The following is a 24,931-nucleotide window of genomic DNA, read 5'->3' as shown; positions in this document are numbered from 1 at the left end:
CCCAACTGCAGTCACGGACGCCAAATTAAATTTGAACACAAAAATCATCCAAAATCCAATCCATCAATTCCTCATCCGCTGCGTTGGTTGTTCAGTGGTAGAATTCTCACCTCCCAATTGCATGACTCGGTTCGATTCCTGGCCAGTGCGCCTCACACGCAGCTGCCACCCATCTGTCAGTAGAGGATTGTGTGTTGCTAGGATGCGGAACAGGTTTCCACAGAACTTCCAGATTAAGACTAGGAGGAAAGGCCTGGTGATCTACTTCTAAAAAATCAGCCAGTGAAAACCCTAATGGGTCACAATGGTCCAATCCACAACCAATCATGGGGACAGCCCAGGAGCAGGCAGTTTTTCGTTCCACTGGGCGTGGAGTCGCCATGAGATGAGGGCCAACTGGACAGCAGCAAACAACTGAATTCGACAGACCCCTATTTTTCCTTTATTCATATTTGGTAAAGAATTTGGCTCTTAGGACAAATATAAGGGCATAAGGTGCAACACCTTGTCCTTACCTGAGAGGTGGCTCTGACTTCGTCCCCCTTCTCTCCCCGCCCCGAGTCACCAGGTCTCTGATGAAGGTTACTCATCATGGCCTCAGAAAATGGGAACCCTTTTCAAACCATTTGGGGTGGTATACTGGGTATTCAGCACCTCTCATCCCCACCCATCACCAAGCCCTGCCTTGGACCTGAACCTTCAGCTCTCATGGAGCCTGGCCAATAGTTTATAAAGGACATCTGCCACCTGGCTGTGTACTCCCCAAAAACGTGCCCCCACTTTCTCCCATCCCACCTTCTGCATCCAGAGTAGAAAGGAAGTAAGGCCCTGGGTAGCACAGTTTGCAATAGGCTGGTAACCCAGAGGGTGACCACCTAGGACCACCACAGAAGAAGCAGGCTTAGCGATCTGCTCCTGCAAAGATTACAGCCAAGAAAACCCTGCGAGGCAGTTGTGCTCTTAACACATGGGGTCTCCTAAGTCACACATCAACCACAGAGTAAAAAGGAGGTTCTCATAGCCAGTGAACTGTTTCAATGGTCTGGGGCCCCCTGAGAAGAAAGTCTGTTTGGGGGCCTGTCTATACACTGCCCCAATCCAGGGCTGGGGGGCTCCAATCATCCCAAGCCACATCTTTTCCACCCCCTCCAAGATGGCTCCGTTCCCAAAAGGCACCCTGAAAATCAACGGAGTCACAAAGGAGACTCCCCTGGCACCAGGCCAGCCCAAAATTAACTGAGGCATTCATGTCTTACAGAGCTTCTGGCTGAAGCTCTGGCATTCTCAGAGACAGAACTCCCGCACTGTGAAAAGGAGGGGCTGGGGGCTTAGGCCTCCCCCTCAGCAGACATTCCTCAGGCTGCAGGGGGCGGCTGACACCCAGCTGGCGCGCAGAGTGCTCCCAAATGAATCCCAAAGACCTTCCCTTCTTGGAATGCAAGCCCCTCCGCTGACACTTTAGAAGTGGCCCTCTCCCCCCTCCGCCCCTTGAAGTTTTACTGTTTGCTGCTTGGATGGAAAGAACATGGAAGAATAAATGGCTGCACCACGGTGACTTACACAGGCTGAGATACCCTGCATCCAAGTGCAGCGTCGGCAACATTCACAGGTCAGGATCTTCATCACCTCTTAGGACCTGGACAGTATTCCTGGCTCCGTCTCCATCCAAAAAACCAGTAGCTGTCCAGTCAACCCTGACTCACGGCGACCCCATGTGTATCAGAGTAGAACTGCACTCCGTAGGGTTTTCCAAGGCACCTATGGGTGGGTTCAAACCACCAACCGTTTGGCTAGCAGCCTAGCACTTAACCATCTGTGCCACCCAAAGGAGCTAGCTAAGACCAAGGTGGGGGGGGGCGGGCAGTGGTAAACAGCAAGTTAAATGGCAAGTAACAGGAAGGGTACAGGGGACTGAACCTGACTCCTGATGCGGAGTCCCTGCTTCTCCCCAGTGCCATCTGCTTGTGGCCAGGATCACTTGCAGTACTGTATTTAATAGCTTTGTCATATCCAGTATTAAATAACACTGTCAGGTCCAATAGATAAGGCTTCCCACCTCTGCAGTACGGACTTCGGGGCCAATCACTCTTTGTGGCAAGGGCTGTCCGGTGCACTGTACAATGCTGAGTACCAGTCTATACAACCTCTACCCACTAGAAACCAGTAGCAACCAGCCCCCGCAGGTTATGACAACCGACAAGGCCTCCAGATATTGCCAAACGTCGCCTGCGAGTCAGAAGGCAAAGCTGCCCATGGTTGAGAACCACGTCCCATCTTTGCTTTACTGAGTAAGCGAAAGGATACAATTCTGATGCAACCTGCGCCTGACCCAAAACCAAAACCAAACCTGTTGCCATCGAGTCAATTCTGACTCACAGCGACCTTACAGGACAGAGCAGAACTGCCCCACAGGGTTTTCAAGGAGCAGCTGGTGAATTGGAACTGCCGACCTTTTGGTTAGTAGCCAATCTCTTAACCACTCCACCACCAGGGTCTGTGCCTGACCCAAGCCATGGTGTTTTCAATCGCCTCATACGCATGCAAAAGCTGAACAATGAATAAGTAAGACCTGAGACAAACTGACGCCTTTGAATTGTGGTGTTGGCGAAGAACGGCCTGCCAGAAAAAGGAACAAATCAGTCTTGGGAGAAACACAGCCAAAACGCTCTTTAGAAGCGAGGACAGCGAGACTTCATTTTGCTTACTTTGGACACGTTATCAGAAGGGATCAGTCCCTGGAGAAGGACATCATGCCTGGTATAGTAGAGGGTCAGCAAAAAAGAACACCCTCAAGACATGGACTGACACAGTGGCTGCAACAACGGGTTCAAGGATAGCAACAAACACAGCGCAGGACCAGGCAGTGTTTTTTTATTCTATGGACAAAAGGTCGCTATGAGTTGAACCCACATGACAGCACCTAACAACAGCATGTTTGCTTTAACGGGTTTATTAGCTTTTTAAGCCTGTGCTTAAGTCTTCGCAGACACAGGCCTGTAGGGTGGCGTATATGGAGGCACCTAGCAGGGCCAAAGTTTGTGTAAAGGGCTGTTTTCTTCCTCTGAGCCCAGTCACCGCAGCGTTGGCCCTGATAATAGGCTTTATTTACATAGTAAAACTCAAACAAATACTTGCTTCATCTGCATTTTTGTAGCTGGAAAATGGAAACAGAAGCAAGGGCTCCTAAGTCCTGTGTTTTCTGTTTCCCAGAGGGCGATGGATAAGGACTGGCTTTCCTCTGGGCGTGGTCTGACCAAGCGTCCGTGGAAGAGGAAGTAACAGGACCCTAAGTCCACTGTAGAGTGGCGTTCTCGGAATTTGAGGTGCCGGTGGGAAGCCCACCAAAGACTTCAAATGACAGAGTGTACAAGATTCTTTGCTCTATAGCGTATCTACATTGATTTGTAGCAGGAAATTTCCACCATGACTAGAGAAAAAACATACGAATTCCTCTTTCTGGAACCTGGGTGGTGCAAACGGTGAATGCATTTGGCTGCTAACCAAAAGGCTGGAGGTTCAAGTCTACCCAGAGGCACCTAGGAAGAAAGGCCTGGCGATCTACGTCCAAAAGGTCACGGTCATGAAAACCTTATGGAGTAGAGTTCTATTCTGCAACACACGGGGTCACCATGAGTCAGAGCCGACTCACCTGCAGCTGGTACCGGGAGGCTCTGCCGCTTCACCTATAAATCAAGCCTGACTCAGGTGACCCTGTGTTTGCCAGAAGGTTTTCCGTGGCTGATTTTTCGAAAGTCCATCACTAGGCCTTTCTTCCAAGGCGCCTCCAAGTGGACTCAAACCTCCAGCCTTTTGCTTAGCAGCCTGGCACGTTCACTGTTTGTACCACCGAGGGACCCCACTTCACCTATAAAATGGGCTGATACGACGTGTCCATCTGAAAACAAGCGATTGAACCAGACTTGCTCTTGACATCTCTTCTGGATAAACTTCCAAGAGGCTTTCAAATGACATCTTCATTAGCACAGAAGTCTCAGTGATCTCTGATATCACATCAAGCTACTCCCAAGATTCTGAAAAGTACAAAGTGGACTGGATAACATGCCAGGGCTTTATATGTAACTATTTAATTACAAGGTTTTTTTTTTTCTTTTAATACAAAAAAAAAAAAACTATTAACAGGAATGATTATTGAACAAGCCTTGACAGGATGTTTCAGTAGTTATTGGGGAAAAGAACAATAATGCCTGGATTCATCACAATTCCGGGAGGGGGCAACAATTTGCCCCCAGTCCTTATCACAGGGAGCCCTGGTAGCACAGTGGTTAAGTGCTTGGCCGCAACCGCAAGGCTGGCGGGTTCAAACCCACCAGCTGCTCCTCAGGAGAAAGACGTGGCAGTCTGCTCTGTAAAGATTACTGCCTTGGAAACCTTTTGGGGCAGTTCTATTCCGTCCTATAGGGTCGCTATGAGTCAGAATCCACTCAACAGCAACGGGTTTGGTTTTTGGGTTTTGGTCTCTGTCATAGCGCTCTCTTTCCTCTCTTTAAGTCACCGTGAGTGGACACTTTTTTCCCTCATCCTTTCCTAATAATGTGAGAGTCAATCCCGCTGTCAGACAGTGGGCACGCATCAGGGCAGGTCTGCAAAATGCTGCCAATACATGGAGAAAGAAAATACCAGACAAAAATCAATCCCGCCAGTAGCCCCATGTGGCTAAAAAGTATGTGTGTATCTATGGGGGGGGGGGGGGCCAGAATTTAGTACAAAAGTCCCAAACTATCCCGGGTCCTCTCCACCTTCTAACCAAAGACACAGTCCAGCCACATAGGGGTATCCATAAACACTAAGAAGCAGCTTACCCAGTGCCAGTCGAGTCCGACTCACGGAGTACAACTGTGCTGCACAGGGTTTTCAATGACTGCCTTTTCAAAGATAGATTGTCAGGCCTTTCTACCAAAGCACCTCTGGGTAGACTTGAACTGCCAGCCTTTGGGTTAGCAGCCGAGCATATTAACTGTGCCACCCAGGGAGTCCAAGCAGCAGCTTAAGGGAGGGACTACGGACATCTCAGACAGATAAGAAGCTTAAGCATTTTGTTATTTTTCTGCAAAATCCTGAAGCACAGTCTGGAAAAGCCAAGCATATACCATGCTACGAGCACCGCCACACAAGCTTTCAAAAAAAACACCTTAACTACTTTGAGAGAGAGGGAACCAAAGGGCAGAATCAAGAACAAATCATCCCATCTGCCCCCAAAAGCCCACGGTGCGTGTCCACCGGGTTTTGCTGCCAACCTCACCTCCTTGCACTTCTATAACGGGGACCTCTCAAAGAGAATAGGAGCTACAAAGAATACGCCTGCAGTTTTAGAACTTGGGGTACCTGTGGAAAGGATTAGGGACACCAGGGCCCTGTTCTCCAGTTCCTGATCAGAGGACTGAGTTGTAGATTATGAAGCGACCTCTGACTTTCTGAGACTGCGTGAGAGCAAAAAGCAAGCTGCCTATCTCAAGGAATGTTTTACAGGTCATTCCATCTGCACGGAGACAAAGGTCTGAGGGACGTGTGTGGAATCATGCCTGCCAACTCTTTTTCAAGACATACGTGAAATGCTAAGATCTGAACAATTTACCTGATATCTTTTTATCTTTAACCATCATAACGCTCCCTGAAACCATTATAAACAAGGCACAAGCTAAGATGCTTCAAAAAACACACAGGAAAGGGCCCTAGGGGCCAGGGGTACATATTTGATGACTGCTCACCATCTTCAAGCAATCTAATTTGATAAACGGTTACACACTAGGAAGTCCCTGGGGGACGCAAACAGTTACACAATTATGGGCTCAACTACTAGCCAAAAGGTAGGTGGTTCGAACGCACCCAGAGCAACTTGGAAGGCAGGCCTGGTGATCTGCTTCCAAAGCATTGAAAACCCAATGGAGGGGTTCTTCTCTGCATACATAGGGTCACCATGAGTTGGGCAGCAACTAGCAGTAATATATGCTCTGGGGTAAATTTATAGTAAAAATTACCACCTCTTTTCTGAGTTCCACATCGATTCACTACGTATGTAAACAAGCCCCTCCAAAAAGTCCCTAGCTTTGTAACTATATAAACACACATGGAGAAAATACAGAAAATCCGGTGTCACAACTGCTCCGTAGACAACAATGCCAGCCACTCATCAAATTCAACTCCCTCGGCGCGGTAAGGAGGCTCTATTTCTTCCAGCTGTGGCCAGACGGGCCAGCAGAGGAAACCAGTAAGTCACCTTCAAACGCTGCCAGTAGCCAAGAATTTTACATTTTGAAGGGAACTTTGTCCCTAGGAATGGCACAGCCCAACCCTTCCCAGAGAAACTGACCAACAGACACGTTTAACTGGAAAAAAACAGGGGCAGTGGTTTGTAGCTTATTTGTTTTTATAGGTTTGTGCAGTTCGCCTGTTAAATTTCAAAGTTTCAGGATGACTTTCTGTTTGGAAACAAGAGAATTCAAAGCTATAAAGCAAACCCCACGCCACACCCCCCCCAAAAAACCAACCACATTCCTAATGAGAGACACTGGAGCTTTCCCTCTTATTAATGGCCCCGAAACCCCCCTTTTCTAAAGTACATTAACTGGAGCTGGAAGTTTCACAGGTAGGACGGCGCCATGGCTCCGGGCTGGAGCCGAGTCGGTAAATATTGATGTCTCACGGGAATCGGGAAGCCGGCCGGCGGCCGCTGCGGGTCTGGGCTTCGCGGTGACCAGGGGGCTGGGGGGCAGGGCCGGGACCCCAGCGAGGGCACCCCGGGCTCGCGGGGATGTCCCTGCCCTGACCTCTAGGCAGGCCGCAGGTACAGGCCGCCCCTGGCACGGCCGGCAGGACTGGGGACCCCGGCAGGCCCCTTCCCGGAGGGGGAGGGACGGGGTCCCGGAACCGGAGCCTTTACCTCGGCGCGGCCGGGGGCGCACGGACAGCACCCTCCGCGCCCCGCAGGTGCCCGCGCCCTCGGCTGCCGCCCCGGCCTTACCTTGGTGATGACGAGCGGTTCGCCGTGCTCGCGGCCGCCCTTCAGGGTGAAGCCCCACGGGGCGCCACCGCTCAGCTGCACCTCCACCAGGCGCCCGCCGTCGGCCTCGGCCAGGCGCTCGGGCCGCGCGCGGGCTTCGGCGCTCTCCATGGCCCGGCCTGGCCCTCCGGGAGCCCCGGCGCCGCGAGCCCGCCTGCGGCCGGCCCAGCCGAGAGGCTCCCGGCCCGCGCGGCCGCCAGCCCCGGGCGAACTTACGGCGTAACTTCAGAGAAGTGCCGGCCGGGCGGGAGGGAGCCGGGGAGGCTGGAGGGAGGCCGGGAGGCGGGCGCGGGGGCGGGGCCGGCGCGGGGCGGGGAGGGGAGGGGGCGCGTGGGGGGGAGGGGAGGGGGCGCGCGGGGAGGGGAGGGGGCGCGCGGGGAGGGGAGGGGTGCGCGTAGGGGGAGGGGAGGGGGCGCGCGGGGGAAGGGCGGGGCGAGCGCGGGCCGGGGAGGGGGCGCGCGGGGGGAGGGGCGCGTGCGCGCGGGACTCCAGCCAGACGCCCGAGAGGGAGGGCGCGCGCCCGGGGGCTCCAGGGCCCGAAGGGAAGGGGGCGGGGCAGGGAGCGCGCGCCCGAGGGCTCCGCTTGTCCGTGGATGCACAGCGCGTGCCCAGGGGCTCTAGGGGACGGAGGGCAGGGGGCGCGCCCGGGGGGTTCCGGGGCCCGGAGGGGAGCAGGAACAGGAAGCGTGCGCCTGGGGACTCGGCCCGTCGGCAGGGACAGGACGCGCTCCCCGGGGCTCCAGGGCCGGAGAAGCGGGGCGGGAAGCGCGCGCCTGGGGTCTCGGCCTGCCGGCGGGGTCAGGGCGCGCGCTCTTGGCTCGCGCGGCCGCCGCAAGGGATGGCAGGGGCGAAACTCCCTTCCTCCCTCAGTGCGCGGCGCACCCTCGAGGCTCCTGCAGGCGACCCAGACCGGGGGCGGGGGGAGACCTCGGGGCGGGCGGCCAGGGCGAGCAGGTGAGGCGGCGGGTGCCGGAGGTGAGGTGGCGGAAGCGCGGGCTCCATCTTGGAGCGCGTGGCCACCTGGGCGTCCCCGCCGGGCCTCCAGCCTTTGTTCCTGGACCTCGGGTTGCGGAGGGCAGCCAGGCAGGTGGGCCGGCTAGCCGCGCTATCCGGCTTTTCCCGCGCGGCCGCTCCTCGGCCCCTAACCGGGGCAGGGGCGCCCGGCAGGCTGGGCGGTGCTCTGAAAGAGGGTGCCGGAGGGGGAGAACGCTGACCTGTCCCCAGCAGGGACTTCCCGCACCCACAGCTTCCCTTCCTCAGCTCCAGCAGGGAGAGTGACAATACAACTTGTTTCCTCTATGTTTATAGCGCAGAAAGCCCTTCTGGCCAAACCGACCCTCGCTTCAAAGGCGTGTACCTCAGGTCTTAATGTCACACGTCGGCATCCCCCACCAAGGCAAGGTGGCGGTCTTGAGTTCAAGGAAGCTTGTGGGTAGAAAGGTATGCCACCCTTCCTACCTCTTTCCAATTTCCATAAAACAACAGTATAACCTGCAGTGACCGGAGTTTGCTGCTTTGCAAAAGTTTGTTTTGTTTCCGTATTTGTCGCTGGGCTGTGGTGAACACCTGTTTTTTCAGAGCATCTCCTTCCAGGTACTTCAGCAGATGACGATGCTGGAAGAATACCGGACGGAGAGTCCAACCGTGTCCCCGGGTCCTTATCTGGGCACTCACACTGTCAGGCTGGCACAAGGAATCTGAATTCTGATCTCAGTTTCCTCAGTGGTCCAGGGAAGGACCTGGACTCTACAACCTCTAGATTCGGTGACTGCCTCAATGGCTGATACTTCTGTGTTTCATGGAGCCTGGGGGGTAAGACTGCAAACTCCACTCAGCTGGCAGCTACCACCCCATAAATAATGTCCAAGCTGTAGTTTCCAGAATGCCTCTAGTTAAAAGTGTGAGCTATCTTTACTTTTTTTGAAGGGGGACATAGGGAGTGTGCCTCTCAGAATCAGTGGATCAAGCTAACCCACACATTTGATTAAATTGCACACAATATACACAAATGAGTGTATGTAAAATGGGGGAAACCTGAATGATCTGGGTGGATTGTACCAATGTCAATATTCTGGTTGTGGTTTTGCAAGATGTTCCCATTGGGGGAGGTGGGATGAAGAGTACTTGGGACCTCCCTGGGTTATTTCCTGACAACTGCCTGTGAATCCTCTGTAGTAAAATCTTGATCAAAAGGAGGAATATGCAAAAGAGAATTTCAAATTCTCCTGGAATTCAGACTTTCTGAAGCCACTGAGGCTGGATACATCGCTGAAACTGTTGCCCTGCGATAATCTTTAAACCTTAAACCGTAAATATGCCTTCAAGTCTTCTTTAAATCAAGCAGTAGCTTACCTTAAAGAATGTCTTCCTTGAGCATCATGCTGTTTTAAGAACTATCTGTATGGAAGCACATTTGCAACAGCAACTCCAAGTATTAGTTAGAAAACTTGGGGGTACAGTGAGTTTATTTAATTGGGAAGGAACAACTCAGGAAAGGTGGGTGCACAATTAGGAGAGTCTAATCAAGGTCTTGGAAACCCTGGTGGCATAGTGGTTAAGTGCTACAGCTGCTAGCCAAGAGGTAGGCAGTTCAAATCCGCCAGATGCTCCTTGGAAACTCTGTGGGGCAGTTCTACTCCGTCCTATACGGCTGCTATGAGTCGGAATCGACTCAACGGCAGTGGCTTTGGTTTTTTTTTTTTTTTAAATCAAGGTCACTGAATTGTACGTGTAGAAATTCTTGAATTGGGGATGTTCTGCTGTGTATATTCTCAACAACAAAAAAAATTAATCAAGTATAATTAAAAAGTGGATGGAGGTAAGAAACCAAAAGATAATGGACCATATGAATGCGTCTAGTATGGGATTTGGGGTTTTTTTGTTTTTTATCCAGGTTCCTGGGTGGTATAAGTGGTTCCCACTTGACCTAAAGGTTGGTGGTTCAAACCCGCGCAGTGTACCACAGAAGAAAGACCTGGCGATCTGCTCCTGTTAAGATTACAGCCGTAAAAACCCTATGGAGCAGTTCTACCTAATACATGAGGTCTCCAGGAGCTGGAATTTTATGGTTGGGGGGGGCGTTTTTTTTGTGCAGTTTTTGGAGTTTGCGAAAGTCTACTTAGGAGCCCTAGTGGTGCAGTGGTGGAGAACTCATCTGCAAACCAGAAGGTTGATGGTTCAAGCTCATTAGCCATTCTCCAGGAGAAAGATGTGTCAGTCTGCTCCATAAATATTTACACTCGGGAGCCCTGGGGAGCGGTTCTCCTCAGCCCTGTAAGATCGCTATGAGTTAGAACTGACTGGATGGCAGTGTTTGGTTTTTGGTCTTGGAAGTCTCCTTGTCCCAAAACAGCCTACCCACCTTTCCACAGACCGGCGTTGGGTGTTGACGTTGATCTCAGCTGAAATTCAGAGTACTAGATTCACAAAAAGGACTCCTGGTGGCACAATGGTTAAGCACTTAGCTGCGAATCTGAAGGTTTGTAGTGTGAACCCATCCGGTGGCTCCACGGGACAGGAGGAAGACCTGGGGATCTGCTCCGTAAAGATCCCAGCCAGGAAAACCTATGAGGCAGTTCTCCTCTGTCACATGGGGTCACTGTGAGTTGGAATCAAGGGCAAACAACAAGAGATTCACTGAGACGGACAGTGATTGCATCCTCTCCGTAAATCCAACATTACTGTGCACGGCCCAAAGCCTTTAATGTCTTCTGTTCATTGTATATTCAGAGTACCCATCTGCCACTTGAAAAGATTATATTTTTCTTTGAAGCCTCCCCATTCATCTCGAATTCAGGTGCAAATCTGCATTCATCGTTAGAAACATTTTGCTGATTTTTTTTTTCAGTCTTCACTTTAGGCTTTCCTTCAAGCTTAGCATCTTTGCATATTCATAAAGCCGTTGAATATTAACATTAATAAATCTGTGAAAGCGACTGTCCCATTGCGGTTGATTCAATTCTGATTCCCAGCAACCCCGTGTTTCAGAGTAGAACTGTGCTTCATAGGGCTTTCAAGGCCGTGACTGTCCGGAGACAGATTGCCTCTGGGTAGCTTCAAACCACCAACTTTAGGTTAGTGGTTAAGTGCTGAGCCAATTTCACCACGGACATTCTTGGGATTAAGTATAGTTGAGCACAGCTACCTGTGCTATCATCCTGCTTAGATTTCTGTATCTCGCACATTATATTATCACCAAAAACCAGTTGCCATCAAGTCTGTTCCCACTCATGGCGACTCACGTGTCTCAGGGTAGAACTGCCCTCTACAGAATTTTCAATGACTGACTCTTCAGAAGCAGATCGCCAGGCCTTCCTTCCAGGATGCCTCTGAGTGGATTCAAACAGCCAACCTTTCGGTTAACGTGAGGGCTTACCCATTTGTACCACCCAAGGACACCTTACACTGTCAAATGTCTTGTGAAAAATACCAACGCCTGTGGCTAAAAGGCATCACTGCAGTTTATCAGCCTGGGACCCCTCTTGAGAGAGTTTAGTATGAACCCGCATGGACCACCGTGGGGACTGCTTTCCCACGGAGAAATCACAGCTCTGCCGGAATTCCTGGGATTAGAAGGACTTCTCATTCACTTTTTGTTCTTTTGGAAAGTGAGTGCCCGTCTGTTCTGGGTGGCTACTTACTCCTCGGCCCCTCGGCTCCATTGCTCGGAGAACACTGAGGTAAGGACACCCCCGGGCCTGCCAAGCAGAGTCCACGTGGGCACCTGCATCTTGAGGCTTAATAGCCGCAGGCGTCTGTCTGTTCTAACTCAGGGTCCGTTTCCTTTGACAGAGAAGAGGTAGCTGATATGAAAGTAACTCTGCTTTCACGTGGTCAACATTAAATGAATTAATGAATAAAAGACAGTCAACTTCCAGGGATTTAATAAAGAGCTGCACCTCTATAAAACGGACTCAAATTATTTTAGTTTTTTTTGTTGTAATAAGAAAAATTTATACTCATCATAAGAAGTGGGTGGAGGAGGGACCTCCAACATTTTACTTAGACGTTTTAAATGAGTGGCTCAGTTAGTAGGGCCAAGGTCTCTGGGAAACATGTTAATTCGATATTTTTAAACAGACAGTATCAGTCTTCCTCTTTGACCCACGGCACACCTGAGTTAAGGCTCCTATCAATTCAGCCTGGCCTAGGGCCTGTCAAGATCAGAGATCATGTGGTGATAGCAGGTAAAGGAAAACTCCCACATAATAGATTTGCCCTTGGTCATCAAGGTCTGTGACCTTCTTCTTGACTTCTGCATGTTACTATCATGAACTTTGGGATTAGTCGCAGGTCTTCCACCTGTGACAGAAGTTGAATGCTCAACAACCCCACCGCTGCCACCACCGCCAGCCCAGCTCTTAAGGATTTTACCCTGGATCTTTTTAATTGGAATACTTCTAGATGCCCAGGGGAGAGACCCCCTGTGGCCACCGTCTCCGTCTATGCCTGACACAATTCTCCTGTTTACGGGTTGCATCTTTGGAGTCTGCATCCTCAGACCCACTACCTTTAGCTGATGAAGACTGCAGCCACGGAGCAAATGTTAAGGATTGAATTTATGTTGTAAGCCCTAACCGTTATACATGTGGCTGTAATTCCATCTGGGAATAAGGATTTCTTTGTTATACCAACGAGGCTGTGTCATTACAGGCTGTGTTTTAAGCCAATCAGTTTTGAGACACAAAAAGACCAGATTAGAAGCAGAAGCGAGCAAGCACAAACAGAGGGGGAGACACACACCACGTGCAGAACGCCAAGGAACTGCAATAAGCTGAAAAGAGACAAGGACCTTCCCCCAAAACGGACAGAGAAGGAGCCTTCCCCGAGAGCCGTGTCCTGAATTTGGACTTCTAGTCTTCCAAACTATGAGAAAGTAAATTTCTGTTAGTTAAAGCCACCCACCTGTGATGTCTCTGTTATAGCAGCAGTAAGAAACTCAGCCACTAAAAACTAGTAACTGTCCTTCGTGGAGTACCTGCTGTGTACCAAGCAAGCACATTGTATGAATGGAGCCAGGTCCTCTGTGCGTACTTGCTTGGTGCACATGTCACCATTATTTGGCAGAGGAAGAAACAGAGGCCCAGATGGGTTAAGTAACTTACAGGGACGACTGAGCCCAGGCCCCCCGGGAAGAACTCACGCTCTTCAGGCCCTCGAACCACTCCCTCCACCAATGTCAGGACTCAGAGGGCAGTGTTCACTGGGAGAGGCTGTCAGCTTGCCTCTGCAAAATATGTAGGACACTGGTCACTTTCACAGCTTCCCTTGGTCTCTAAACACCAAAGAGGGCACAGGTTGAAGCCTGCTAGCTTTTGCTTATAAAACTGGATGATTGGTTAGGTCTGTCCAAGTTCTAATTCCTTTGCCTGTAGGACATGTTCTTTGAAATGTTAGCTGAAAAGGGCCAAGTTCATGTCTGGCAGTTGTCGTTGTTAGGTGTCGTTGAGTCGATTTTGACTCATGATGATCCCATGTGACAGAGTAGAACTATCCCATCGGGTTTTTTAGGTTTTTTTTTAATCTTTAGGGAAGCAGATCGCCAGGTCTTTCCCCCCTTGGAGTCACTGGGTACCAACCTCCAGACTTTCAATTAGCAGCAGAGCCTTCACCATTGTGCCACCAGGGCGCCTGTCTAGCAGCTAGAAGAAACTAAACTGGTCGTTAAAAACACAGAGAGAGAAAAAGCCCTTGTGGCACAGTGGTTAAGAGCTACAGCCTACTGTGGCTGCTAACCAAAAGGGTCAGCGGTTTGAGTCGGAATTGACTCGACGGCACTGGGTTTTTATGATATGTATATACAACCTAAATTTTAAAATCAGTAGTGCTTAAAAAGAGGAAGGACTTAGCTGGAGCTACTGTAAAAAGATTTTATAATTTAAAATATAGTTTTAATTTTTTTTTTAATCAAATAGCTAATTAGCATATATTTCTTGAGCACTTTTCACTTGCCCAACCTGGGGGAGGGGCTGCTCAGGCATGCGAAGGATGCAGGAAATATGAAAGGTTAACTCTAGCTGTGAAGAAAAAGAAATTAATTCCCGGGAAACAATTAGAGGAGGATTAAGTGCTGAGCCACTTTGAAATGCAAACGGTTCATCAGGGGAGAAATGAAAATAGGGCAAGTGAAAAAGAGCCATTAAGAAAGACATGTTGTTAGTAGCCTTCCAGTCGATTCTGACCCATGGTCACCCCATGTGTGCAGAGTAGAACTGCTGCATAGGGTTTTCAGAGCTGTGACCTTTCGGAAGCAGTCGGCCTGGCCTGTCTTCCGAGGCACCTCTGGGTGAGTTTGTACGGCCACCCTTTCAGCTAGTAGTCGAGCGTTTAACCATTTGCTCCACCCAGGGACTCTAATAAAGACATAGTGAAACCTCTTATTTTTCATATTTTCTTGTGGAAATTCTAAATGGACGCAAAGATGGAGCTCTCTTTTCATCCGCCCCTCCTGCATTTTTTTTTCCTGAAGTATTTCTAAGGAAATCTAGTAGGTAATGGGTGAGCTGTACCTTGAGAGCTGAGTGGAAGTAGGGTGAGGTTTTATCTGGCGGGACCTGGAGAAGGGAGGGTGAGCAGTGATCCCACGTCCTTTGCGGGGAGGCTGAGAAGTCTGTGGACTGGAAGGCAGGCACTGTAGTAATGAGTGCAGACAGAAGTTCCCTGAAACACTCACATTAGATTCTGAAAGACTGTCCCCAAGCCCAAAGCACTGTTCGCCTGTAATCAGTAATGCCTTCTGCTGGTGGCTAGCTGAGCTCTATCCATCCACAAATATGTCTTGACCATCGACCGTTTGCCGGGCACTATCTAGGAAGTGGAGCCATCGCCACAAACAAACTCAATCAGAACTCTGCCCGGGTGGAGTCCAGCTTCTAAGACTGGCTGGCCCTTGAGACCGTGGAGGGATTTTAGTAGCTAGTGGTAATGGTAGGGACAAAGGTATGACCACGATGTGGTTGGGCAAACGAGGACAAGATTGCTGGAACAGAGCAGGTGGAGGGACCGAGAGGCCACAGAACCAGGTGTGTCATCTGCACGGACCCACTGGGATTTATGGAGCCACCAGGATTTCTGCCCGGAGAACAGCAGAAGAGCGTGGCGGTGAGTGAGGACTAGGTTCTTCAAGGAGTAACTCGGGCCTGCCAACAACTGCAGCCAGGAGAGTAGTGGGTGGTACGACCCGAGGATCCCATCTTCAAAGCTGGGCTATTGAGGAGGAAGGAGAGAGCTGGTCAGGAAGGGTTGAGTCGGGGGAGCCAGGAGGATGCCTTCCCCATCATCCTTGCGGGAAGGAGTGATGTGGGAGAAGAAGACAGCCAGCCCTTCAGGGCTGAAGAGGAGACAGAATCCTGGGGATGGGAAGAGCCAGCTTTCCATCTGTGTCCACTGGAGAAGGGAACCTTCAGACAAGAGGTTGAGGTCAGAGGGGGCTTTCCTGATGATTGAGAGGTTTCAAGAGTTGAGAAGGGCAGAACGATGTGGGAGCCTAAGGGTGCTGGGAAGTCATTGGTTCAGTGTAGAATTCTCTCTTTCCATGCGGGACACCCAGGTTCGATTCCCCGCCAATACACCTCGTGTGCAGTCACCCCATATCTGTCAGTGGAGGCTGTGTGTTGCTGCGATGCTGAACAGGTTTCAGTAGAGCTTCCAGACTAAGATGGTCTGGGAAGAAAGGCCTGGTGATTTACTTCAGAAAATCAGCCAGTGAAAACCCTATGGATCACAACAGTCCCATCCACATCTGATCAGGACTGGACAGGGTTTTGTTTTGTTGTGCATGGGATTGCCACGAGTCATGAAGAGGGGACGCAACTCGATGGCAGCCAACAACAACAATAAGGGGACTGAGGTGAGGAGAAGGGGGAACACCTGGAAGACGTGGGCGTCTGGGTTGACAGTCATGAGCAGAGATGAAGGGTACCATAAAGGGCAGATGCTCTCCAGGCAGATGGAGGGTGTGGAGTCTGGGAGGGGGAGAGGAGGACTTGGAGGGGATCCAAAAGGAAGGGTGGGGAGAGGTGTGCCCAAACAACTCCTGAGGTTCTAGCTTACGGAACTGATTTGTCTGACTGATACCTGGAAGACTGGAGGCACAGGAGCAGGACAAGGAGGCAGGAATGAGTTTTGTCTGGGCAGGTTGAGTTTGAGATGCCTCTGGATGCTGTATTAGTTGCCTATCACTGCTGTAACAAGTTACCACAAACTTGGTGGCTTAACACAACAGAATTGTATTCCCTTACAGTTCTGGAGGCCAGAAGTCCAAAATCAGAATCGGTGGACCAAAATCAAGGCGCCACAGGGCTGCGCTCCCTTGGAAGGTCTTGGGGAGAATCCATTCCTTGTCTCTCCCAGCTTCTGGTGGCTGCTGTCGTTCTTTGGCTTGTGGCCACATCACTTCAATCTCTGTCTCAAAGGTCACGTTGCCTTCTCCTCTTCCGTGTGTCTAATCTTCCCCTACAAAAATTCTCCACTTGCAGTTGAGTCGATGCTCACTCATGCGACCCCATGTGTGCAGAGTAGAACTGTATTCCATAGGCTTCTCATAGCTGTGACCCAGGCCTTTCTCCCAAGAGGCCTCTGAGTGGATTCGAACCAGCAACCTTTCTCAGCAGCTTAACATTCGTGCCACCCAGGGACTTGCCCTACCTGGGTCTTATAAGGACACCTGTGATTTCATTTAGGACCCACCCAGATAATCCAGGATAGTCTCCTTATTTTAAGATCCTTAACTTAATCATATCTGCAAAGTCCCTTTTTCCAAATAAGGGTCACATTTACAGATTGCAGGGCTTAGGACCAGATATCTCTGGGGACCATCAACCAACCAACTACAGATATCAAAACGAAAGTGCTCTGAGGTGTTCCAAGAGATTGAAGGACAGTTTTCCTGTTAGTCCTGAATTGTGATGAAACCCCCAAAACTGATGACAACAGTTCTCAGTGCCCCTGAGAAACAGCCGATCGGGGTCCTGATGCAAGTTCTCTGCACATCCCCAGGGGGTGCCTGGGGAAGGCTTGCGCACCCTGACAGCCAAGCAAGGACACGCCAACAGAGCTACCCGGAAAGATGTAAGGCCCCAAAAGAGAGTCTGGCATCTCATTCTCTGGGTGGGTTTCTGTACATGTACCAATTTGCTGATATCTGTGTGCACATGAGCAGAGGAGGGGGAAAGAGAATTGATAGGACAGCACTTCTCCCAAATACTGAGTGACCTTCTGCTCCTTCGCTGCCACAATATGTGTGATTATGGGAAGCCCCTCCAGCTTCATACTCCGCATCTGACGACATAAATAAATAGAGATACCAGGCTCTCAGACATCACAGTGCCTCAATAATGTAATAGGTCTTAAACTCCAGTCTACCAGCAGAACTCTCGTGGCAAGCCAAACCTGTTGCTGTCGAGTCAATTCCAACTCAAAGCCACCCCGTGCGTTAGGGAGTAGAAGTGCCCCACAGGGTTTCCAAGGCCATAATCCTTACCAGGGCAGACTTCCGCATCTTTCTCCCAAAGAGTGGCTGGTGGGTTCAAACTGCTGACCTTTCCGTTAGTAGCAGAGCACTTAATGACTGTGCTACCAGGACTCCTTGAACCCCGTGGAGGGCTTGTTAAAACACAGATTGCAGGCCCTGCTCCCACTTTCTGCTTCTACATGGATAAGCTGATGCCTGAGAACTTGCATTTCTAACAAATCCCCAAATAGCGCTGATGCTGCGGGTCCCAGGGCCAAGCTTTGAGAACCACAGGGCTAAAAGGACATAACCGAATAGAGAGGGCATACTGCAGGAACACAGTCCAGGTTATTTACCTCCATTTCTGTCACCACCGGGCGATACCATCGACCTTCTAGAAGCCATTCACAGGTGTAGTGAAGACTTTCACCTTCTCCATTCGTTCCCCAATTCAAAGTCTCTTAAAAGTGTTTTCAAAGCACTGTATGACTATACCTAACACACTGACCAACTGAAAAGAAAATAGTTACCATCAAGTAGACTCCAACTCATGGCCAGAAATGTGCTGGTGGCACTAACTGCTATGAATGGTGACACAGAAGTGGGGTCACTCAGTTCTAGAATCTTCCCAGTCTGGGGACACGCTGCACAGTGCTTGGACAGTCTCTTCACTGACTCTGAGGCTTTGTCTTTGATGATAAGGCACCTGACTACCCCTCAGGATGAGTGGCCTCCAGGAGGCGTCCCATCCTTCACCCAGGTGCGGGGGTCACCTGTCCTGACTGCAGGTCTCTGGGCAAGCCGTGTTTGTCTGAATAACAGTGGGAACTCCTCCCCTCTCCTTCTCTCTCACCCTACAACGCAGGCACAAACGTACTCACAGGCGAAAAGCGACCACCTCAAGATTCTCAGAGTTGAAATAGTTCAATACCACATGAAGAAGGCGAGACCCTGGGTGCTGCAAACTGCTAATGTGCTTGGCTGCTAACCAAAAGGTTAGAGGTTCAAGTCCACTCAGAGGCACCTCAGAAGAAGGGTCTGGTGACCTGCTTCCAAAAGAGCAGCCATTGAGAACCCTGTGGAGCACAGTTCTGCTCTGATACACACAAGTTGGAATCGACTGGATAGCAACCGGTGATGTGTCGGGGAGCAGGGACCCTGGAGCTGAAAGAGCGGCTGCTTTGTTGGTAAAGGGTTGATAATCTGGATTCGGGAAATTCCTCCACTGGCTGCCGGCCAAGATACTTGTTTAAATTGAATCTCTCTTACTGAACTTCGAGGCATGTGGAAGAATTTGACTAGCAGTGGAAAGAACAGGAAGTCATGAAGGACAGCTGCTTGTAAGGCAGTGAATTTTTCACCAGGACAGATTTCTTTTAAAAAGCAGATCTAGGAGGTTTCCAAAAAATTAAATGATAAGGATAATTTTATAGTTTTGCATAATTCTACGTGTGGAAGGCCCTCAGGAGATAAATGTGTAAATTGCATTTTTTAAATACACTTTTTATTTTGGAATGGTTTTAGATTTACCAAAAAGATTTAGGAAAATCTTTTCACACAGGGTACTTTCTTCTTTATAGATTCCCTTTTTTCCTAAAGCAGACTCAAATACGCGTATAAAATTCAGCAAAGGCACATGACGAAACCCCTCGAATGTTTCTTATTTTATTACTATTTTATCTGGTTTTTGCTTTGTTTGGTACCATAGAGCAGCGTTTGGCAAACCATAGGCCAAGGGCTCGTTGCTGTAGCTGGGTGCCCTGGAGTCGATTTTGGCTCCTATGCACCCCACGTGACAGAGCAGAACTGCCCCGTAGCATTTCCTAGCCTGTCATCTTTGGTGGAGCAAATCACCAGGTCTTTTCTCCCATGGGGCAGCTCTTGGGTTCCAACCACCAGCCTTTTGGTTAGAAGCCGAGTGCTTAACCACGGCGCCATCAGGATTCCTTGCCTGAGGGGTAGCCACCTACTTTTGTATAGAAAACTTTGTTGAGTCCTGGTGGTGCAGTGGTTAAGCGCTCAGGGGCTAACTGAGGGGTCAACAGTTTGCACCCATCAGCCGCTGCAGGGAATAAAGATGTGGAGTCTACTTCCATGAAGATTTACAGCCTTGGAAATCCTATGCGACAGCTCTTCTCTGTCCTGTAGGGTCTCTAAGAGTCAAAACTGACTCTATACCAAGGGGTTTTTTTTTTATGGCTGCTTTGGGACACCAATGACAGAGTCAAGTAATTCTGACAGATACTATATAGCCCTCAAAGGCTAAAATATTTACTCTCTGGCCTTTTAAGAAAAAGTTTGCTGACCTCTGTGATAGGAGTCCCTGGGTCACATAAATGGTTAACTTGCTTGGTTGCTATCTGAAAGGTTGGAGGTTCCAGTCCATCCAGACGTGCCTTGCTAAAAGCCTGGCGATCTACTTCCAAAAACTCAGCCACTGAAAACCCTGTGGAGCACAGTCCTGCTCTGACACACACACGGTCTCCAGGAGTCAGAATCAACTCAAAGACAATTGGTTATGGTGATAGACTAAAGAAATGTCACAAGTCTGAGAGACTCTGGCTGCATATAGAGTGTACTCCAGGTATTCAACTTTACAAAAGAAATGCGAAGTAGTGAGACTCAAAGGCTTGGGGACAAAATTTGGGGTGCATTAAGTGTAAGCCCTCAGGCTCTACTCAGAGGATTACCTTATCCACATTTTCTGCATTAGTAGCTTCCAGGGCCTTCTAATAATTGAGATGTGTGTCCTCGCTGGTGTTTCACACGTATGCTTTACAGCGGGCACGGTAGGGTCGAGGCAAGATGAGCTGTCTACCAACACACTGTTGCTGTAACCGTAAGCCAAGTCGTTGAGGTTAATGTGAATTTCCTGATTCCCTGCTGATAGCCCCCGAGGACCAATGAAACACTCATTTCCAAACTAGCCAAGTCTATGGGTTGTGAGAATAATCAGTGCTTTGTTTTAGTTGTGTGAGATCTGACAGTCACAGAAGTGAGGAGTCCTGAAGTAGCGCCAAAGTCCCCATGTGCTGTAAACCGTTAACATATTTGGCTATTAACCTAAAGGTTGGAGGTTCGAGTCCTCCCAGAGGCACCTGGGAAGAAAGGCCTGACAATCTACTTCTGAAAGACCAGCCATGGAGCAGAGTTCTACTCTGACACACACGCGGTTGCCATGAGTCAGGGTCGACTTGCTGGCAGATGGTTTACTGGAAGTACAGCCCTCCAGAGCTAAGAGTCGTCTCCTTTTCCTGTATTAGTATCATGTGCTATGAAAGAAAACATCAGGCAAAATGTGAACAAAGTATTGAAATACAGTGAAACCTGTGAGATCCAGAACGCCACAGGATTGCCTTGTTTTTCCGGGTTTTGCAAGTTTTTCTGGCTTTGACAAGGTGCAGTCTTACCACATTTCTGTTGCTCTCTCTTAGTGGAAAATATTTGAGTTTTCCTTCTCTAATAGGTTTCTGCCTTACATAGGCTATGGCTTTCACAGGTTTTACTGTATATATAACGTGTATATGCATTTCCATCTCATATACACAGATAAACACACACACTTTCTTGAAAGAGTGGTTGTAGTCAACATGCCATCCAATTTTGCCACCTGAGTCTTGCCTCCAACTGCTGAAAGGTGGCCTCCCTGTTGACTCAAGGCAGAGGGGAAAGAAGGTGCATTCCTTGGTCTCACGAGTCTGTAGTCTTTTATAGTGACCGGGAAATTAATCCCCCGTTCCCCTCTTGAAAAGAGTTCATTCTGCCTTCCATCACTGGTATATCCTTGGACAAGCTGCCTCTCCTCTTTTGGCGCATCATACATAAAAGAGGGATAAAACCCATGAACCACAGGGTGGCGCCAGTGAGAGTTAAACAAGACAATGTAGAGTAAGTATCTAATGGTGCTGGGCCCTGGAAGGCACTGAAAATAATGTTTGTGCCCCTTCTTCTCTGGACACAATGTGATTACATTACAAAACATCGTGACTTGCATTTTGCTAGCAGACTGTCTCTTCCTGGCTTTCATGGAGTCAGCTGCCATGTTGTGAGCTGCCCCATGGAGGGGCCCACATGGCAAAGAACTGAGGGCAGTCTCCAACTGACAACCCACAAGGAACTGAATCTTGCCGATAAACACATGAGCTTGGAAGCAAAGCCTGCTCCAGTTGAACCTTTACACCAGACCCTAGCCCTGACTGGCGCCTTGATGGCAGCCTATGATGGGGGACTCAGATAAGCCAGGCCTGGACTCCTGACCAACAGGAACTGCAAAATAATGTGTTGCTTTAAGCTCCTAAGTTTTGGCGACTAGTTACACAGCAATAGGTAACTAATACAGTGGTTTACACCATCTCCAAAAACCTCCTATAAGCCAAAATTCCTCTCCAGGGAACTTTGCCTGGTGTCATTCCGTTTCCGGATTCCATTTCTCACCCCCCTCCTCCATTGGATTTCTCTGGAAACTCTTCCAAATAATCACCTTCCACATGGAGCCCCATCTCAGGTTCTGCACAAGGAAATCCAAGTGGTGGCAGGGAGCCTGCTGGGATCTTTGTGCTCACCGTTAATTTCAAATCTTTCTTTGCAGTACCTTTAGCCTTTAGGATGACAGATTTAACTTCAGAAATGGTTCCTCCTGAGACCCACCATCTGTCAGTCTGTCGTACTGTGGTGGCTTGTGTGTTGCTGTGATGCTGGAAGCTATGCCACCAATATTTCAAATACTAGCAGGGTCACCCACGGTGGACAGGTTTCAGTGGAGCTTCCAAACAAGGATAGACTAGGAACAAAGGCCTGGTGGTCCACTTCTGAAAAATTGGCCATTGAAAACCCTAAGCAGGTAAGTTTATGTTAATGGGGAGGGGGAGGGACAACTCAGAAAAGGAGGGTGAGAATGGTCGCACAACTTGAAGAATGTCATCAACGTCACTGAATTCTACACGTAGAAACGGCTGAGTTGGTACATGTTTTGCTCTGTGTATTTTCAACAACGGAAACCCTGGTGGCGTAGTGGTTAAGAGCTACAGCTGCTAACCAAAGGGTCGGCAGTTTGAATCTGCCACGTGCTCCTCGGAAACTCTGTGGGGCAGTTCTGTCCTATAGGGTGGCTGTGAGTCGGAATCGACTCCACGGCACTGGGTTTGGTTTATTCTCAACAACAACAAAATATAATTTAAAAAAAAAGAAAGAAAACTCTTTGCAGTGTGTTCTACCCTGACACACGTGGGGCCACCATGGATCAGAATTGTTTGTCCAGGTGCTAAACAGGGAGGGAGGGAGGAAGGAGCAAAGGTGAATCCAAAAATGAACTCTGTGTACTTAAATGTCCTCCGTGCTAGTGTTCAAATATCTCAGGGTTCATGCCCAGCTGGCTACAGTTCAGCAGTGCCATCTATGGAACTTCCAGATGGTTCCGGCCCCCGTGTGTGCGTGTGTGCGTGTGTACGTGTGTGTGCATATATGCGTTGGCATTATCCTCATCTACTTCTCCCTTGTATTCGTAGTTGCTCTATTTCAAGAGAACATTTCTGCCGTCTCGGTTTTATTTCTCAAAGTCATCTCAAGCCCTTTCTTGCTCTGACGACAGAGATGAAGATGTAGTCTTCTGTTTGTGCTTCCGCAAGTCGGCTCTGCGGCTCACGTGTGCAGCCTGGGCCCGGGAATCTGCGTTCATAACAGTTCTCTCCCCAAGGTCACGCTGATGAGTGAGCCCCTTGCAAGCTTCGCCTTACCCTTCAGCATCTGGCGTCAGCTGGAGCCGCCCCCCCTGCCTGCAGGTTTGCACATGGAAAGCAGAGGTAGGGTGTGGACGTGGGGTCAGCTGGAGCCGCACCCCCCGCCTGCAGGTTTGCACATGGAAAGCAGAGGTGGTGTGTGGACGTGGCATAAGACAGAGGTTGAATTGTAGTCAGACTTTTGCATGGATGCCATGGAGACTCTGTGTGTGTTCGAGGAGAACTGTGGGTATTCGATGGCTGATTTTTCGGAAGTAGATTGCCAGGTCTTTCTTCTGAGGCACCTATGGGTGGGCTCCACCGTTCAGCCTTCAGGTTAGCAGCCAAGCTCCTTAACCATTTGTACCACCCAGGGACTCCTTTTACAGCGCAAATGTAAAAAAAATACAAAACAATAAACCGTTTTCATTGAGTTGATTCTGACTCCTAGTGACCCGATAGAACAGAGTAGAATTGTACCATAGGGTTTTCAAGGAGCAGCTGGTGGATTTGAACTGCCGACCTTTTGGTTAATTGTACCATAGGGTTTTCAAGGAGCAGCTGGTGGATTTGAACTGCCGACCTTTTGGTTAGCAGCCAAGCTCTTAACCACTGTGCCACCAGGGCTGCAGGGCAAATGTACAGACACTCCTTTTTCGCTTTTATCTTTTAAAGCACGCTCCAGAAGCAACTCTGCTTACCAGGTTAGGAGACAGGAGATTTCAAACCATCAGAATAGATATTAGGGTCCATGATTTCAAAAGGGCTGACAAATCGGCATTTATGTTTTCTGTTCTTAATACAGAAGAGCTGTTGCAGATTTTGAAAATGCTGGTTTACTCTGAGGTCTGTAAGGCAGCTTCAGTGCGAACAGGCTGCATTTATAGACATGCCAGGCCAAGCTCTGCTTCACCTCTTGTCTTCCATGGGGGCCCCCAACAGGAAGCCCAGCCCTGCGGCCCTGGAGGCAAGAAGGAATTTGAGCCGAGTGGAAACTTGACATGATTTAAATTGCAAAGCAATTGGTAGAAATCTAGATGCGCTGCTGGCACGGGGTTGCATTTAAGTGTTTGCATTATGCTGTTCAGTGTGAAAACAATAGTAAAGTCTTAGCTTTGTTTCATCAGGAAAACCTACAGAGAGGATGTTTCACTGGGGGTGTGGCCAAAGGGGGTCTGCAAGGCGACTGAATTAATTGAAAGATCAGTGGTTTGAAGGCACCCAGCAACTCTGCAGGAGAAGACCTGATGATTTGCGCCCAGAAAAATCACAGCTTAGGAAACCCTATGGGGCAGTTCTGCTCTGTCACATGGGGCTCTATGAGTCAGAATCCACTCCAGGGCACCACAGGACAACAGCACTTTGATGTGAGCGGCGTGGGACAGGCAGGTCCCCAGAAACACTCATAGTTTGTGCACTGAGTTCTGATGCCCGAAAAGCATCGAAATTAGGGGTGTCGGCTTCCAGTTAGGAAAGAGCTGGCATCTACCGCATGTTCTGCTGGTGAGACCAGTTAAGACGAGATGGCAGGGCTGAGGCCACAGGGCTTCAGGAATGAAATCACAGAGGGAGGTTTAGTGCACCGTGAGAAAGCTGGCCTGCCCTGACCTCTCTGTCTTCCATTCGTTCCCCACCTCCTCCTCCTCCCCGGGCAGAGCAGCATCCCCCGCCCCCCTCGGGCCCCGGCGCCCTTTCTGCAGGGGGGGTGGCAGTCGACGGGCACATGATACCTGCCCTGCCGGCCAGCAC

The 24,931-nt window shown here is 49.8% G+C and overlaps 1 protein-coding gene across 1 annotated transcript in view; it reads right to left on the bottom strand.

Annotated features, from left to right (window-relative positions):
- Positions 1–7,129, bottom strand: part of SHROOM2 (shroom family member 2) — a 155,362-nt gene extending 148,233 nt beyond the window's left edge. The window contains 1 exon segment of the mRNA XM_064277954.1: positions 6,980–7,129. Coding sequence (XP_064134024.1) covers positions 6,980–7,129 — 150 coding nt within the window.
- Positions 7,130–24,931: the final 17,802 nt, after the last annotated feature.

The sequence above is a fragment of the Loxodonta africana genome, chromosome X (genome assembly GCF_030014295.1).
Source record: "Loxodonta africana isolate mLoxAfr1 chromosome X, mLoxAfr1.hap2, whole genome shotgun sequence".
Taxonomy (NCBI): domain Eukaryota; kingdom Metazoa; phylum Chordata; class Mammalia; order Proboscidea; family Elephantidae; genus Loxodonta; species Loxodonta africana.
The sequence above is the reverse complement of the archived record's forward strand: the minus strand, read 5'-3'. Positions and strand labels throughout refer to the sequence as shown.